This window comes from Otolemur garnettii, unplaced genomic scaffold (genome assembly GCF_000181295.1).
Source record: "Otolemur garnettii isolate 467f Iridium unplaced genomic scaffold, OtoGar3 scaffold00108, whole genome shotgun sequence".
In the NCBI taxonomy this organism is placed as follows: Eukaryota; Metazoa; Chordata; class Mammalia; order Primates; family Galagidae; genus Otolemur; species Otolemur garnettii.
In genome coordinates, this window is record NW_003852503.1 from 344,901 (window position 1) to 358,232 (window position 13,332).

Consider the following 13,332-nt stretch of genomic DNA (forward strand, 5'->3'; position numbering starts at 1 on the left):
GGGCGCTGTGGCGGGCGCCTGTGGTCCCAGCTACTTGGGAGGCGGAGGCAGGAGACTCGCTTGAGCCCAGGAGTTGGAGGTTGCTGTGAGCGTGATGCATGGCACTCTACCCAGGGGGAAAGCTTGAGGCTCCATCTCAAAAAAAGAAAAGACAAGAAAAGAAAAGAATGTTTGTTGTTAAAGGAGGAGCAGTTGGGCTGGTTGTCTTCCCTCATTCCCTGAACGTCTCCCCAGGCTGTGGGGGCCCTGCCACCTCACAGCCCATTCCCCACAGGTGGGCACATTCCACAGCTTTCCCAGACAGTTAGGGTCTTTGTCGTCAACTACTGGGGGGTTAACTGGGTCCTTTGCGTCTTCGTCTTCGTTTTAGGAGGGGAGAACGAGGATGAGGAAGGGTTCATGTGTGGCTGCCTTAGGCCTCCCAACAAGGAGAAACAAAGTTTTCTTTCTTTTCTTTTTTTTAAAACTTCAAATTAATATGAGGGTACAATTATGTCACATAGTTTGTGTTTGTTGGGTAAAGTCCAAGTTGCAATTGAGCCCTTCACCTGGGGTGTGCCATATACCCTTACACTGTGCCTATTAGATGAGAGCTTACTGGTCTTCCCCCCCATTGAGTTTAATTGTTTTTCTCTTATGTGGGGGTGTATTAGATCATCTATTGGCTTCACATTAGTATTGAGTACATTGGATACTTGCTTTTCCATTCTTGTGATACTTTACTAAGGGGAATGTTCTTCACCTCCAACCAGGTTAATACAAAATATATAAAGTGTCCATCATTTTATGATTGAATAGTACTCCATGGCATACATATACATACAGTTTATTAAACCAATGTTTATCACAGCTCAATTCATAGTCGCCAAGATGTGGAGACAATCCAAAAGCAACAAAGTTTCAGGGCTCTGGGATTCTCTATCTAGTTTACTACCCAATAAGCTAAGGAATGTGATTTCTCAAGATCAGTTGGTTCTAAGTTATTGAACTTCAGGTAGGGGCTGAAATACTGTTGGGAAAGCTGCATCTACAAGTATAATTGATAATATATTTGTGCTGCCTTTTACAAATTATCTTTTAGAATATTATTTTACTTAACCTTCTAACTACTTAATTTGTGGGAAGAATTTCTTGCATAATGTAACAAAATTTTGGAGAGAGCAGGAATAATTGGAAATAAAATAGTATAGTATTCTATATCTGTACTGCCAAGTATGGCAGCCATTGATTTGGTTTTATACGGTCAGTGGGACTGAGGAAATAAATTACAAACTTCATTAAATTTTAATTAACTTAATAGCATATGTAGCGAGTGTTTAACACATTCCATAGTGCAGCTTATCATCCAAGGAAGAGAAGAAGATTCTTGATGGAGCTAGTTAAAAATAAACAAACAAAAATAGGCAGAGGACTGGGGTTGACTTAGCTTGGGTCACATACACAGTTCTGGTTCAATCATTGTAGTGAGGATAATGAAATAATATTCCAGGCTCCGTCTAACCCTACAGTCACTGGCAGGGCCATTATTAGAGGAAATGGGAGAAAGGAGGCTAGGCAGACCAATTAAAATCTTTGAAGTTTTTATGGCTTTTATCTTGACTTCTATGTTGCTTCCTAAAAAATAAAATTAGCAAGCATTTATTGAACACTCTATTAAATGGGATGCATTTTACATATGTTACCTTACTTATCACAAACAAACAAACCTTGAAAGGTCAATTATTACCCCCCCCCCCAAGTTTATCAATCTAGAAACAAAGATTCAGACAATGGGACTTGACCACAGATAGTAAATTGCAGAGCCATAATATAGACCCAAGTTTGTCTCCAAAGTCTCTTTTCTCCACTGTAATATACAATCCCTAGAGATCTGGGGTACAGAGAATGTGACTATTATTAGAGGATAATTTAAAAAATCATAGCAGAATATACACAAATGAATGATTTGGTTTTCCCTAAATAGTTTTCTGGAGAACCATCTATAAAACATTTTTAATAATCCTCTTTTAAAATTGCTTTTAGAGCTTGGAACATACTTTTAAAGTATCATTAATGAGTGCAATTTTTATACTTTGAGAACCATCTATAAAACATTTTTAATAATCCTCTTTTAAAATTGCTTTTAGAGCTTGAAACATACTTTTAAAGTATCATTAATGAGTGCAATTTTTTAAAGTTAAAAGCATGGTGAATAATATAAGTAACAAAGATAGATAAAATAATTTTGTCCAAAACTAGCTTTATATTAAAGAAATAGTCTCCTATCTTAGTCAAGTTTCTTTGGCTTCAAAAAAGTTACCATCAGAGAAAAGGCATATTACATGGAAACATAAGACCTAGTTCTGGAATTAGAGGACTCAATTCTGTGGTAGCTTCTGGAACAAATTTTTGTAGGTGGCTCTGATTCTTTCTGCTTGAGTCCTTTATTGTCTCGTATTTACCAAGTGATTTTGCTATTTTGCTCATCTCAAGGCTCTCCCTGTTACAAATAATATAATATATAATGCAAATTGGTAGTAATAATAAAGAACTTTATATATTTCATGTATTTCGAAAGCCTGTAGATTCTCTACAGGTGGGGTAGCCTTGACATTTATTTGAATACAGAGGCTCCACGGTGTCAATAGGGAATAAGAAAGAGGACTTTAAATTGGTTAGACAATCTGCCTGAGACATGGCAGGCTGATGGCAGGCTCATGGCGCATCAGAGCTGTTCCCAGTTACACGCAAATGGATGGCCCTTTACATGTCCATATCCATCACTCACAGGATGTAACTGCCCCTCAAAGGGAGGGTGAGGCAGTCCCTGAAGGAGGAACAGTGGAAGGGACAACAGCACTCCTCAAAGCTGGGCCACCAAGCCCTTCTTTGAAGGAGGATCTGGGCAGTGCTTCTCTTGACCATCTTATATGAATATTTGGTAGTATGGAGAGATGCTGAGCCTTCCATGTTATTTTTCATCACGTGCCAAGGAGAAAAAGACTTCTGCATCTGTGACAAAATTAGAGAATCTTTCACAAAAGCAGTATAGCAGATGCTGTTGAGAAAACTGGCTTAACTGGAGCGATCTGCTTTTGGTGCCATTTACTGTGCGAGGCTGCTACAAGAACCCAGTCTGCACAGACAAGCAGAAGGGATCCCTCTAGTTATTCCAGTTAGAATAAAGGTTATTTTGAGAAATGGAAAAGGAGGAGGAAGAACAAAAGAGCAGTAATGTGGTCCATTGTCAGGAAATAGCCCAGAACATTCATTAGCCCTGAAGACCCTGCTCAAACTTGAGGGGGGTGAAAGTGAGTGTGACTCAGTTGCCTCAGGCTGAGTCCCCAACATCCAGTCCCCCTGACAGTGGGGACAGGCCAGTTTCAGTCTTCTATGGAGGGTCTCCTTACCCCAGGCCCTGAGGACTGACATGTGACCAAGTTTTCCAGTTCCTTACAGGGGTGGGTCAGCCAATCATAAATAGGAGAGTAGTGACCAAACAGCAAATTGCTCCCTGGTGCTCATGAAACAATCAGTTCTGTGTGGGGCAGACTGCTGCCAAGGACCCAATGACTCAGGGCTTTGTGCAGACATGACAAGGGATCCCCTTGACACAGAAAAGGATTATCCAATGCTGATGAGGGGTACTCTGGAGTAGGGGCTCAATAATTTGGTGCCAGCCCTCCCGCTTTTAATGTTTCTGGATCAGATAGAAATTTCTAAGCAGTTTCTTTGCTAAAAAAACTAACTCTAGCTGTAGGGAAGATAAACCTTGCTGAAGAGATCAGAAAATAGGAGCAGAGCCTGAGATGTGAATTCTCTGGACACATCAAGGGTATAGATTCTTAGGTGAGGTAGAAGGTTGAAAAGAGCAAGGAGCTATCCAGGAACACTTCTTCCAAGTGTGTGTGTGGGTGTGTGTGTCTGTGAATGGGGAATGTGCAATTCAACATCCCTCTGGCTCTCTCAGGTGGTTGCTGTTTTCTGTTCCCTACTTCTCTGGGTGAAGGTGGGATGGGTTTCCTTTTTACTACTTACTCAGTAGTGTTTCTAAACTATCACCTCACTTTTTCTTTTCCTTTTCTTTGAGACAGAGTCTCAAATTTTGTTGCTTGGGTAGAGGGCCGCCATGGCATCATAACTCATAGCAACCTCAAACTCTTGGGCTCAAGGGATCCTCTTGCCTCAGCCTCTGGAGTACAGGTACCTGCCATGCCTGGCTAGTTTTTCTAGTTTTTAATAGAGACGGGGTCTTGCTCTTGCTCAGGCTGGTCTCAAACTCCTAAGCTCAAGCAATCCACCTCAGCCTCCCAGATTGCTGGGATTACAGGCATGAACCATGGCACCCAGCCTCCTTCCTTTTTCTTAATCTCATCCCCTAACTATGAATCACATGTCTTCAGACTATACCATGTACTACTTTCCAAATTATACTCATCTGCCAACCTCCAGGGCTTTTCCTGAAATTCCTTAAAGATTGTTGCTCCTGGCTCTCACCGACACTATTGCCGACACATTTTTCAGTGATTTCAATATCCTCATAAATAATCCACTTGGTGCTCTGCCTCTTCATTTCTATAAGCTCATCTTCTCCAGTGATGTTCCTTAAACTTCCTCAGCACTCCCTCCTTTGGTCATACCATAGACTTTGACAGCAAGAATAGCCACAGTTCCTCCACACTCTGGTTCAAGTTCCCCACTCTCATACCACCACCTCTTAGCTTATGAGCTAGTATCCTGCTCTAACAAACCTTAGACCCTCACAGAAACCTATGACCTCTTGACCCTACCAACTTTTCCGTGTCCCTTACCTGCTGCTTTTCTTCTCCTACCCCATTACCTGCCTTAAATACCATGAGCGTCTAATTACTTCCTTGTATTACTCTCCAACTCCCTTGACCCTTTCTTGCTTGATAGTAATATCTTGCCAACACTTCAACCACGGCTAAAATTCAGTTCTCCATCTACTTAATGCCTGTAGCCATGCAACTGAAGAAGAACACCCACCTATGCTAACTCACTGAATTTCATAATGAATCTTACATGAGTCTGTAAGGTCATCTAGCAATTGTAGGTGTCTCTAATTCACACTTCCTCTCTCTGGAAAACCATTTCCTTCTCCAAATCTCCAACATCTCTTCCTCTAGCTTCTTAACTAATGATTTTGCTTCTTATTGGTATGAGTTATCTCTTACTGTGTAACAAATTACCCTAAAATTCAGCTTCTTAAAACAAATATTACCTTACAGTTTCAGGTTGGCGGTCTGGCTCAGGGTCTCTTTTGAGGTTACAGTCAAGTTTCTGGCTGAAGAGTACAGCCTCTTTAAAGCAATGTTTTTCAACCCTTTTTATCTCGCAGCACACTTGGACCTATAAATTTCTGGGCACACTTAAATTATGTTGATAAAACAAGAGTAAAAAAAGAGTATACTTATTGTGCTTTGAACTTGTTTTGAAAATAATTAACGATCTTTAAAATTTTTCACAGCACACCTAAGATCCTTTCATGGCATACCAGAATACTATGATACACCAGTTGAAAATCACTGCTCTAGAGACTTGTTATGGGCTGGAGGATTTACTTCCAAGCTCATTTATAGGAGACTTCAGTTTCCTTGGGATTTGGGCCTCTTAATCGAATTGCTAGTGACATACATGGCTTCCCCCAGAGGAAGAGAGAGAGAATAGACTAGTGTCTTTTACAACCTAATCTCTGAGGTGATGTACCCTCACTTCTGCCATATTCTGTTGGTCTTAAACACCAACCTAGGCACAATGTGAGAGGGGACAACCCAAAGATATGAACATCAGGAGATGAGGATCGTTAGAGGTCATCTTGGAGGCTGACTATAATTCTATTTTAAAAATAGAAAAAAGTACATCAATCAGAATAGAACATCCACAAGCTCCTACCACCGCATGACCTAATTATCAGTATACTGAATATACTAACTTCACTGTTATTGTTATAATTAACTATCCCTTCTCTTGTTCACTAGGTCTCATTCCCTCTTGCCCACATAACAACATATAATCATGCACCATATAACCACATCTTGGTCAGTAACAGACTGCATATCCAATGGTGGTTCCATATATTATAATACCATATTTTTACCATACATTTTCTGTGTTAGTTACACAAACATTTACCATTGTTACAGTTTATAGTATTCAGTATAGGAACATGCTGTACAGATTGTGGCCTAGGAATAGTATTGTATACCATATAGTTTAGGTATGTAGTAGGCTATACCATCTTGGTTTGTGTAAGTATAGTCTATGTCTATACAATGATAAAATCCCCTAATGACAAGTTTCTCAGAATGTATCCCCATCAAGTGACATGTGACTGTACATCCAAAAATTCCCCCATCTCTCTTTTGCACCATCAGTTTTCCTCGTCTACTGGATGATTCCCATCAACAAAAAAACATATGCTATGATCTCAAAGAACTGAACTCTCCTATGACCCTGCTTCTACATTCAGTCACCCATCTCTCTTTGTCCCTTTACAATAAAACTCATTGAAAGAGTTATCTAAAACTGATGTCTCCAGTTCTTTCTCATAAGTCTACCGCATCAGAATCTGGCATTTCAACTGCTCCAAAGTCACTGCTCAAGGAAGTTATCAATGCCCTCCACATTGTTAAATCTAATAGTCAGTTCTCTCAAGTTCTTTTATTTGACTTATCAGCAGGATGTAATAGACTGTCTGTCCTCAATGGAACATTTTGGAACATATTTTTTTCAGTTGGCTTTCAAAGTTATCATGTTAGTTTTCTTCCTTAGCTTCCTGGCTGATCCTCCTCAATATCTTTGCATTCTTCTCTTATTCTCATCCTCCATAATGTTGGAATATCTTGGGGCTCAGTCTAATGACTTATTTTCTTTTCTGTCTATACTCAGTCTCTTCATGACTCCATCCAGTCTCATGATTTTAAATCTATAGGCAATTAGGTGGCACCTGTAGCTCAAATGGCTAAGGTGCCAGCCACATACACCAGAGCTGGTGGGTTTGAATCTGGCCCGGGTCTGCCAAACAATGACAACTACAACCAAAAAATAGCCAGGTGTTGTGGCAGGGACCTGTAGTCCCAGCTACTTGGGAGGCTGAGGCAAAAGAATGGCTTAAGCCCAGGAGTTAGAGGTTGCTGTGAGCTATGACTCTATAGCACTCTACCCAGGGCAATAGCTTGAGGCTCTGTCTCAAAAATAAATAAATAAATAATCTATAGGCAACTACTTTCAGATGACACTTCATCTTATTACCTTCTTGGATGTTGATTAAATAAAACTTTGTCCTGAACTGAATTCCTGATGTTCTCCCTTCTAAACCTACTCATTTCAACATCTTCACCATCTCACTAAATGTAATTTCATGCCATCCATTGCTGAAGATGAAACCCCTAGTTTTCATTGTTTTCTCTCACAATCTGTATTTAAACCTTTAACAGCTCCTAAAGGGTTTAACGTCCCAAATACATCCAGAATCCAACCACTTCTCACCATCTTATCACTACTTCTCCTATTCAAGTCATATTTCCCTATCTAGATTATTGAAATAGCCTAACTGCTTTCCTTTAATCTACCCTTACCCCTTCACTCTATTCTCAATACAGCATCCAGAATGATTGTTAAGAAATAGTCTGAGGTAAACGCTCCTAATTATATATGAAATCAGCACACTGTACCTGATAAATGCATTAATGTATACATGATATGTGTTTATGACTTAATAAAAAAAAAATAAGTTACACACAGCTTGCTCAAAACCTTTCAACGGCTCCCACGCAAGGACATCGTACAGTAAAGCTTGTTCTGTTGTCTCTGTGCCTTAAGAACTTTGGCTTGCATGGCATCAAGAGCATTACAAATTCAAGCAGTTAAGACTGTCAAGGAAAAATAGTGATGGTGGTCAGAAAAATAAGCCTCGCGAACGTATTATAGCCTGTGAAGATATAGTATGGAGTCTTGCTTTTGGGTTTTCTGTTCCAGAAAAACAGAGTCGCTGTGTAAATATAGAATGGCATTGATTCAGATCTGGGCAAGATCAGCTATTCCTTGCCGTGGGGTTAAACAATCGGCATATCAAAATATGGGCTTACAATGCTCTATAATACTGACCACCCACCTCCAGCTTTTGACCTCTGTCTCAGCATTCTTCCACTCTCACTCTGCTCAAGTCACACTAACTAGGCAGGGCTCCCAACTTTGGCTGTTTGTGTTTGATGCCCCTAGACCAGGAATACTCTTTTACAAAACCCTTCCTTGAAGATTTGCAGTGGCTTGCTCCATTACCTCATTTAACTCTTTGCTCAAAAGCCCCTCAGCGAAACTTCTCTAGATATCCTAGTTAGTATTTCATCTCCCTGTCCCCCCAGACTTCCTATCCTCTTTCTCTAATTTTACTCCACAACATTCATTAGCATAAGACACATCTAGTCACGTGTTTACTCTATTACTTTCACTCTATTGTAAAATTCCCTGAGCAAGCAACATTTGCTTTGTTGATGGCTGTGTATCTCTGTTGCTTACAACAGTATTGGTATGTAAAAAGCTCGTAATAATGGATGTTCAATGAATGAATGGGTACCCCAAAGGAATAACTGTCCCTGGATTACAGTAGAGTTCGGAGGGAGACCCTCACAAGGCTGTAATGTCCATATGTAAGGATATGCACGAAATCGCATTGTAAACGTTAAGAGGGCGTACGATGGAGCGGTGTAATTTCTTTTTTTTTGAGACGGAGCCTCAAGCTATCCCCCTGGGTAGAGTGCCATGGCATCACGCTCACAGCAACCTCCAACTCCTGGGCTCAAGCGAGTCTCCTGCCTCAGCCTCCCAAGCAGCTGGGACTACAGGCGCCCGCCACAACGCCTGGCCATTTTTTGGTTGCAGCCATCATTGTTGTTTGGCGGGTCCGGGCTGGGGATTCGAACCCGCCATCTTAGTTGTATGTGGCTGGCGCCTTAGCCGCTTGAGCCACAGGCGCCGACCGGTGTAATTTCTTGTTAGCTTAGTCTGTTCCTGGAAGATCCCGCGGGTACCGCCTTACTCCGCCATCCTTTTCCTAACCAGGCGTCCTCAAACTGGGCCCGTCGAGGACATTTATCCAGCCCGCCGGGTGTTTTTGCCGCCGCTGCCTGTCCTGCTTAGCAGCCGACTAGTCCCGGGGCCCGCAGTCCGGTCCTCCAACGGTCTGAGGGGCAGTGAACCGGCCCGTTTAAAAAGTTTGAGGATCCCTTGTAAGCTGTCCTCACGTGGGACCCTTGGCCCGCCCCGCCAGCCAGATCATCAGCCCATCGTATCCCTTTTCCTGCGAATTTGGGATGCCCGCAGCGCCTATATCTGCACAGTCCGCCTGCCGCCGGCCGCTCCTAGCAGCGCGCATTACCGAGCCACTGAACACACCTGCCATCTTCCGCCCACCTTCCGCGGGACAGGAAGAGGAAGTGAGGAAACCACGCAGCCTAAACCCCGCCTCTCGCACCTTCCTAGCCCCGGGGAGGAGACGGGGCGCCCGGAAGGGGCGGCACAGGCCACGGCGGGGCGGGGCGGAGAGGCCCGCTCGCTAGTGGCGGTTTACTTGAGCGGTTACCTTAGTATCCCGAGAAGATTGAGTTTGTGGTGAAGTGCCGGCCGGCCCTAGGCCGGTGCTGTCTCCGCGGAGTGGGCCCCCGGGACGCCCAGGCGCCCAGCGCTTCCTCCACAGCCGGATTCTGAGTGTTTGGACTCAGCCTCTGACTGAGGTCTGTCCCCTGCGTTCCCTGGGGCTGCTGCTGTCACGCCCTTCACACCTCGCTGTGTCCGACGCTAGGCACACTCTTCGTTCTCTCTGGCCCAACCTTTTTCTCTTTCCTGTCAGCCCTGTTCCTTAGAGAAGGCAAATTAAAAACCTTTCCTTCCCTCTGTATTTCAACTCATTTCTCTTCCCCTCTTTCGTCTTTTCTTCCCTTTTCTCCAGAATCCTTGCTTTTCTATTTCCTGCTAGGCCTCTGCCTCTTGCCGGTCTTTTCAGGGGCCTGTGACCAGTGTGTTAAGAGGTTGAGCTTTTAACGGGGTCGTTTGAGGATTTTAAGCTCTTCTTTTCCCCTAACCACGACTCACAGATGCCAGGAAGTATGGCTCCGCTCAAGAAGCCTCAGAATACCGCAAGGTTGCCCTTGGCTTTAAAGCCCCTGAAGAACAAGAACGTGTTGGCAGTGCTGGCAGAGAGGACCCAGTCTGTATTACCAGTTGGGGCATGGGTGGAACCTGCCTCAGCAGATAGTTCGGAAATCCCAGCATATGTAAGTGTCAGTCTGATTCAGATGTGGAGGGGTCCCCCCCATCCCTGGCTTTTTATTAGCTTTCTCTAACCCTTGGTGCTTAAAAATGAGCTAAGGATGCTGTTTCTATTATTTCATAGATATGTTCTTGCATTAGAATTGTAGAACAAACATGTATTTACCAAAACTTGCTGCAGCTTTAGTTGGCATAATTATTTAGTACTCACTTACTATATATACTATAATCTTCATGGGACAGGATGTATCCTTTATCAGTTTACTTCCAAACACTTTGGGACTTGGTACAGATGACAGTTGGCCACACTTCAAGTAACATTAATTGATTAAAGTTCATGAAAAATTTTGTAATGGAGATTCAGGCAAAATACAGTAATAGAATAAAGGAGAAAGAAATTGTAACTGGGATTCTGAGAAAGTCATAACTATAAATTCTGTGAGGGTATCTTTGTGTCTTTATTCCTGTCCTGGCATATAGATCTTTAGGAAGTTGTCGAATGAACGCAAGAGAGAATATAGTCTCTATTGGTCCTTAAAGAATGGAAGTGGAGTAAATACAGATAATGGGAGCATTTCAGATGAAGAGAAACTTTTGCAAAGTTTACATGTGTTCATGTTTACATGATGACTCTCATATACCAGTTAACCATGAGAGCAGTTTTGTAAGAAAGTTTTTGATAGTCTTTCACCAAACTGTGCCCTTATTTATTTGTTCATATTTTATTGCGGCACTTACCACATTGCGTTTTAGTAAGTTGTTTATATATCTACTTTTCCTGATGCAGTGTGGGCCTTTTGAATGTAGAGAAGAAATCTTATTTGTCACCACATCCCTTCTTTTAAATACACATTGCCTAATAAATAGGCACTCAGTAAGTATTTACGTTATGCACAAAATGTTTCTGGTATGTATAAACAGGATGCTGAGCATGAATGGAAAAGTACGAGGTATGTTCCCTTAGTTTTCTCAGAGGAGAAATGAGATATGTTTAAAGTAAATGTTAACTAACAATGCAAAGAAATATATTCATTTATTTGTGTTTGTGTGTACCTACATATGTTTTCATAGGTTTATTCCCCTTTGCCTGTTTCCAAAAACATATTTTAAGGGCCTGAGTAATATATGATTAAATGCTAAGAATATAATACTTGGTCAAAGAAGAAAGATATGATTTTTGGATTGATGTGATCCAGAACAGTATAATGAAGAATTTTAATAATCAGAAGTGGATAAGTCTTCTATTAAGAAGAATGGGAGGATTGGAAGTAAGCAAGGTGTATTCAGGGTTTTTAGGGTATATTAGGTTGATTGAAGTGGAAAGTGTAGTAGTGGGATGGTGGTTGGCTGGATTATGGAAAATAGGGGTGGTAGGGAAGCACAGAAAATTTTGGAGGAAGAAGTGGCTTTAATTGTTAACTATTTACAGGCGAATTTCACAGAGTTTTGATTAGATTAATTTCTTGTACATTTTTATTTATTTATTTATTTGTTTTTTGGAGACAGAGTCTCAAGGTTGCCCTAGGTAGAGTGCTATGGCATCATAGCTCACAACAACCTCAAACTCTTGGGCTTATGCAATTCTCTTGCCTCAGCCTCCTGAGTAGCTGGGACTATAGGTGCCTGCCACAACGCCTGGCTATTTTTTGTTTGCATTTGTCATTGTTGTTTGGCAGGCCCGGGTTGGATTTGAACACATCAGCTCCAGTATATGTTGCTGGCATCCTAGCCACTGAGCTACAGTCACCGAGCCACTTCCACATTTTTAAAGGTTAGAAAGAGATTAGATCTTGGGGACAAGTTAGAATATAATTGTAACAATTTAATTGTGAAGCATAGCACAAAACACTTTTTGTGCAGTGGTTAAGACCAGAGAGGAAGAGCCTTGAGAAAGGGTGGTAAGTGGGAATTAAAAGGGATGAATGCAAGGAACATACGAGAAAAATCAGTAAGATTTGGTACAAAGATATATTGGTATTTAAGTTGTTGATACCTCTTTTAAATTGCTTAAATTACGACATGTTTATAATGTCAGTAGTATAAAAATGCCTAAAATTTGCTACTATCAAGCTTTTTTGTTTTTTCTGTATTAAAAAGGGTTGAAGGCTGAGTGTGGTGCTTACCTAAAAAAAATTAAAAATTAGCTAAGTCCCAGGGAGACTGAGATCGGAGGATGGCTTGAACCCAGGAGTCTGAGGTTGCATTGAGTCATGATTGTACTATTGCACTCCAGCTCTGGGCAACAGAACAAGAGCCTGTCTCAACAAGGAAAGGGTTGAATCTCATATTCCTACACATTAACTCAAAATATTAAAGCCTTGGAACACATATAAACATGTCTCCTTTTTCTTGTTTAAGAAGTTCCTACCAAAGAGAACTCTTTATTGCTTTACATATCTAGTCTGGGAATCCACTGTTATTAATAGATGTAACTTTATCAGCTCAAAATAGATACTGATTAGTTACTTCCAAAGCTTGATCACTCTAAGGTCATGCCTCTTCTGCAGGGTAACTCATTTCCATTCCCATTTTTGTCCTCAAAGCCTCAAGGGTCCAGCAGATTCCTAAAACTACTATAGCTTCAGACCATCTCCCTGGTAATTAGTGAACATTGAAAGACACTGCTGTCCTATCATTGTATATGACTATTGCATCATTTTATAATTTATTCTGGATATCGTTTGCTGTGTAACCAACTACCCCAGAACTTAGCAGCATAAAGCAAATAATACTGTGTGTACTATGTGTCAGGGATTTTAACAGGGTATAGGAGGTGATATTTGTCTGCTCCACAGTGTGTGGGACCCCAGCTCATCTGACTCAAATATTAATAGCTGGATGTGTTTGGGACAGTTTGTCTGGGTTCTGGCTGTTGGTTGGATTCCTTAGTTCTTCATGTTGCGCCTGCTGGGCTGTAATGTCTAAGATGTCTTTGTTTTTTTTTTTTTTTGGAGACAGAGCCTCAAGCTGTCCCCCTGGGCAGAGTGCCATGGCATCACAGCTCACAGCAACCTCCAACTCCTGGGCTCAAGCGAGTCTCCTGCCTCTGCCTCCCAAGTAGCTGGG

The 13,332-nt window shown here is 41.7% G+C and overlaps 2 protein-coding genes across 4 annotated transcripts in view; one reads left to right on the forward strand and one right to left on the reverse strand.

Moving 5' to 3' along the window:
• HEPACAM (hepatic and glial cell adhesion molecule) overlaps positions 1–7,854 on the reverse strand; it is a 27,843-nt gene extending 19,989 nt beyond the window's left edge. For 2 of the 3 annotated variants that reach the window (XM_012809612.2, XM_012809611.2), the window contains exons 1-2: positions 7,742–7,854; positions 5,222–5,284 (exon numbers count right to left, since the gene is read on the reverse strand). The gene's annotated coding sequence lies outside the window, so the exon portion shown is untranslated. The remainder of the gene's footprint in view (positions 1–5,221; positions 5,285–7,741) is intronic. The other variant, XM_023517347.1, reaches the window with a different exon arrangement.
• Positions 7,855–10,091: 2,237 nt separating this feature from the next.
• The window catches only part of CCDC15 (coiled-coil domain containing 15), a 75,032-nt gene continuing 71,791 nt past the window's right edge, over positions 10,092–13,332 (forward strand). Inside the window, exon 1 of the mRNA XM_023517325.1 lies at positions 10,092–10,271. Within this exon, the coding sequence (XP_023373093.1) occupies positions 10,092–10,271 (180 nt within the window). The remainder of the gene's footprint in view (positions 10,272–13,332) is intronic.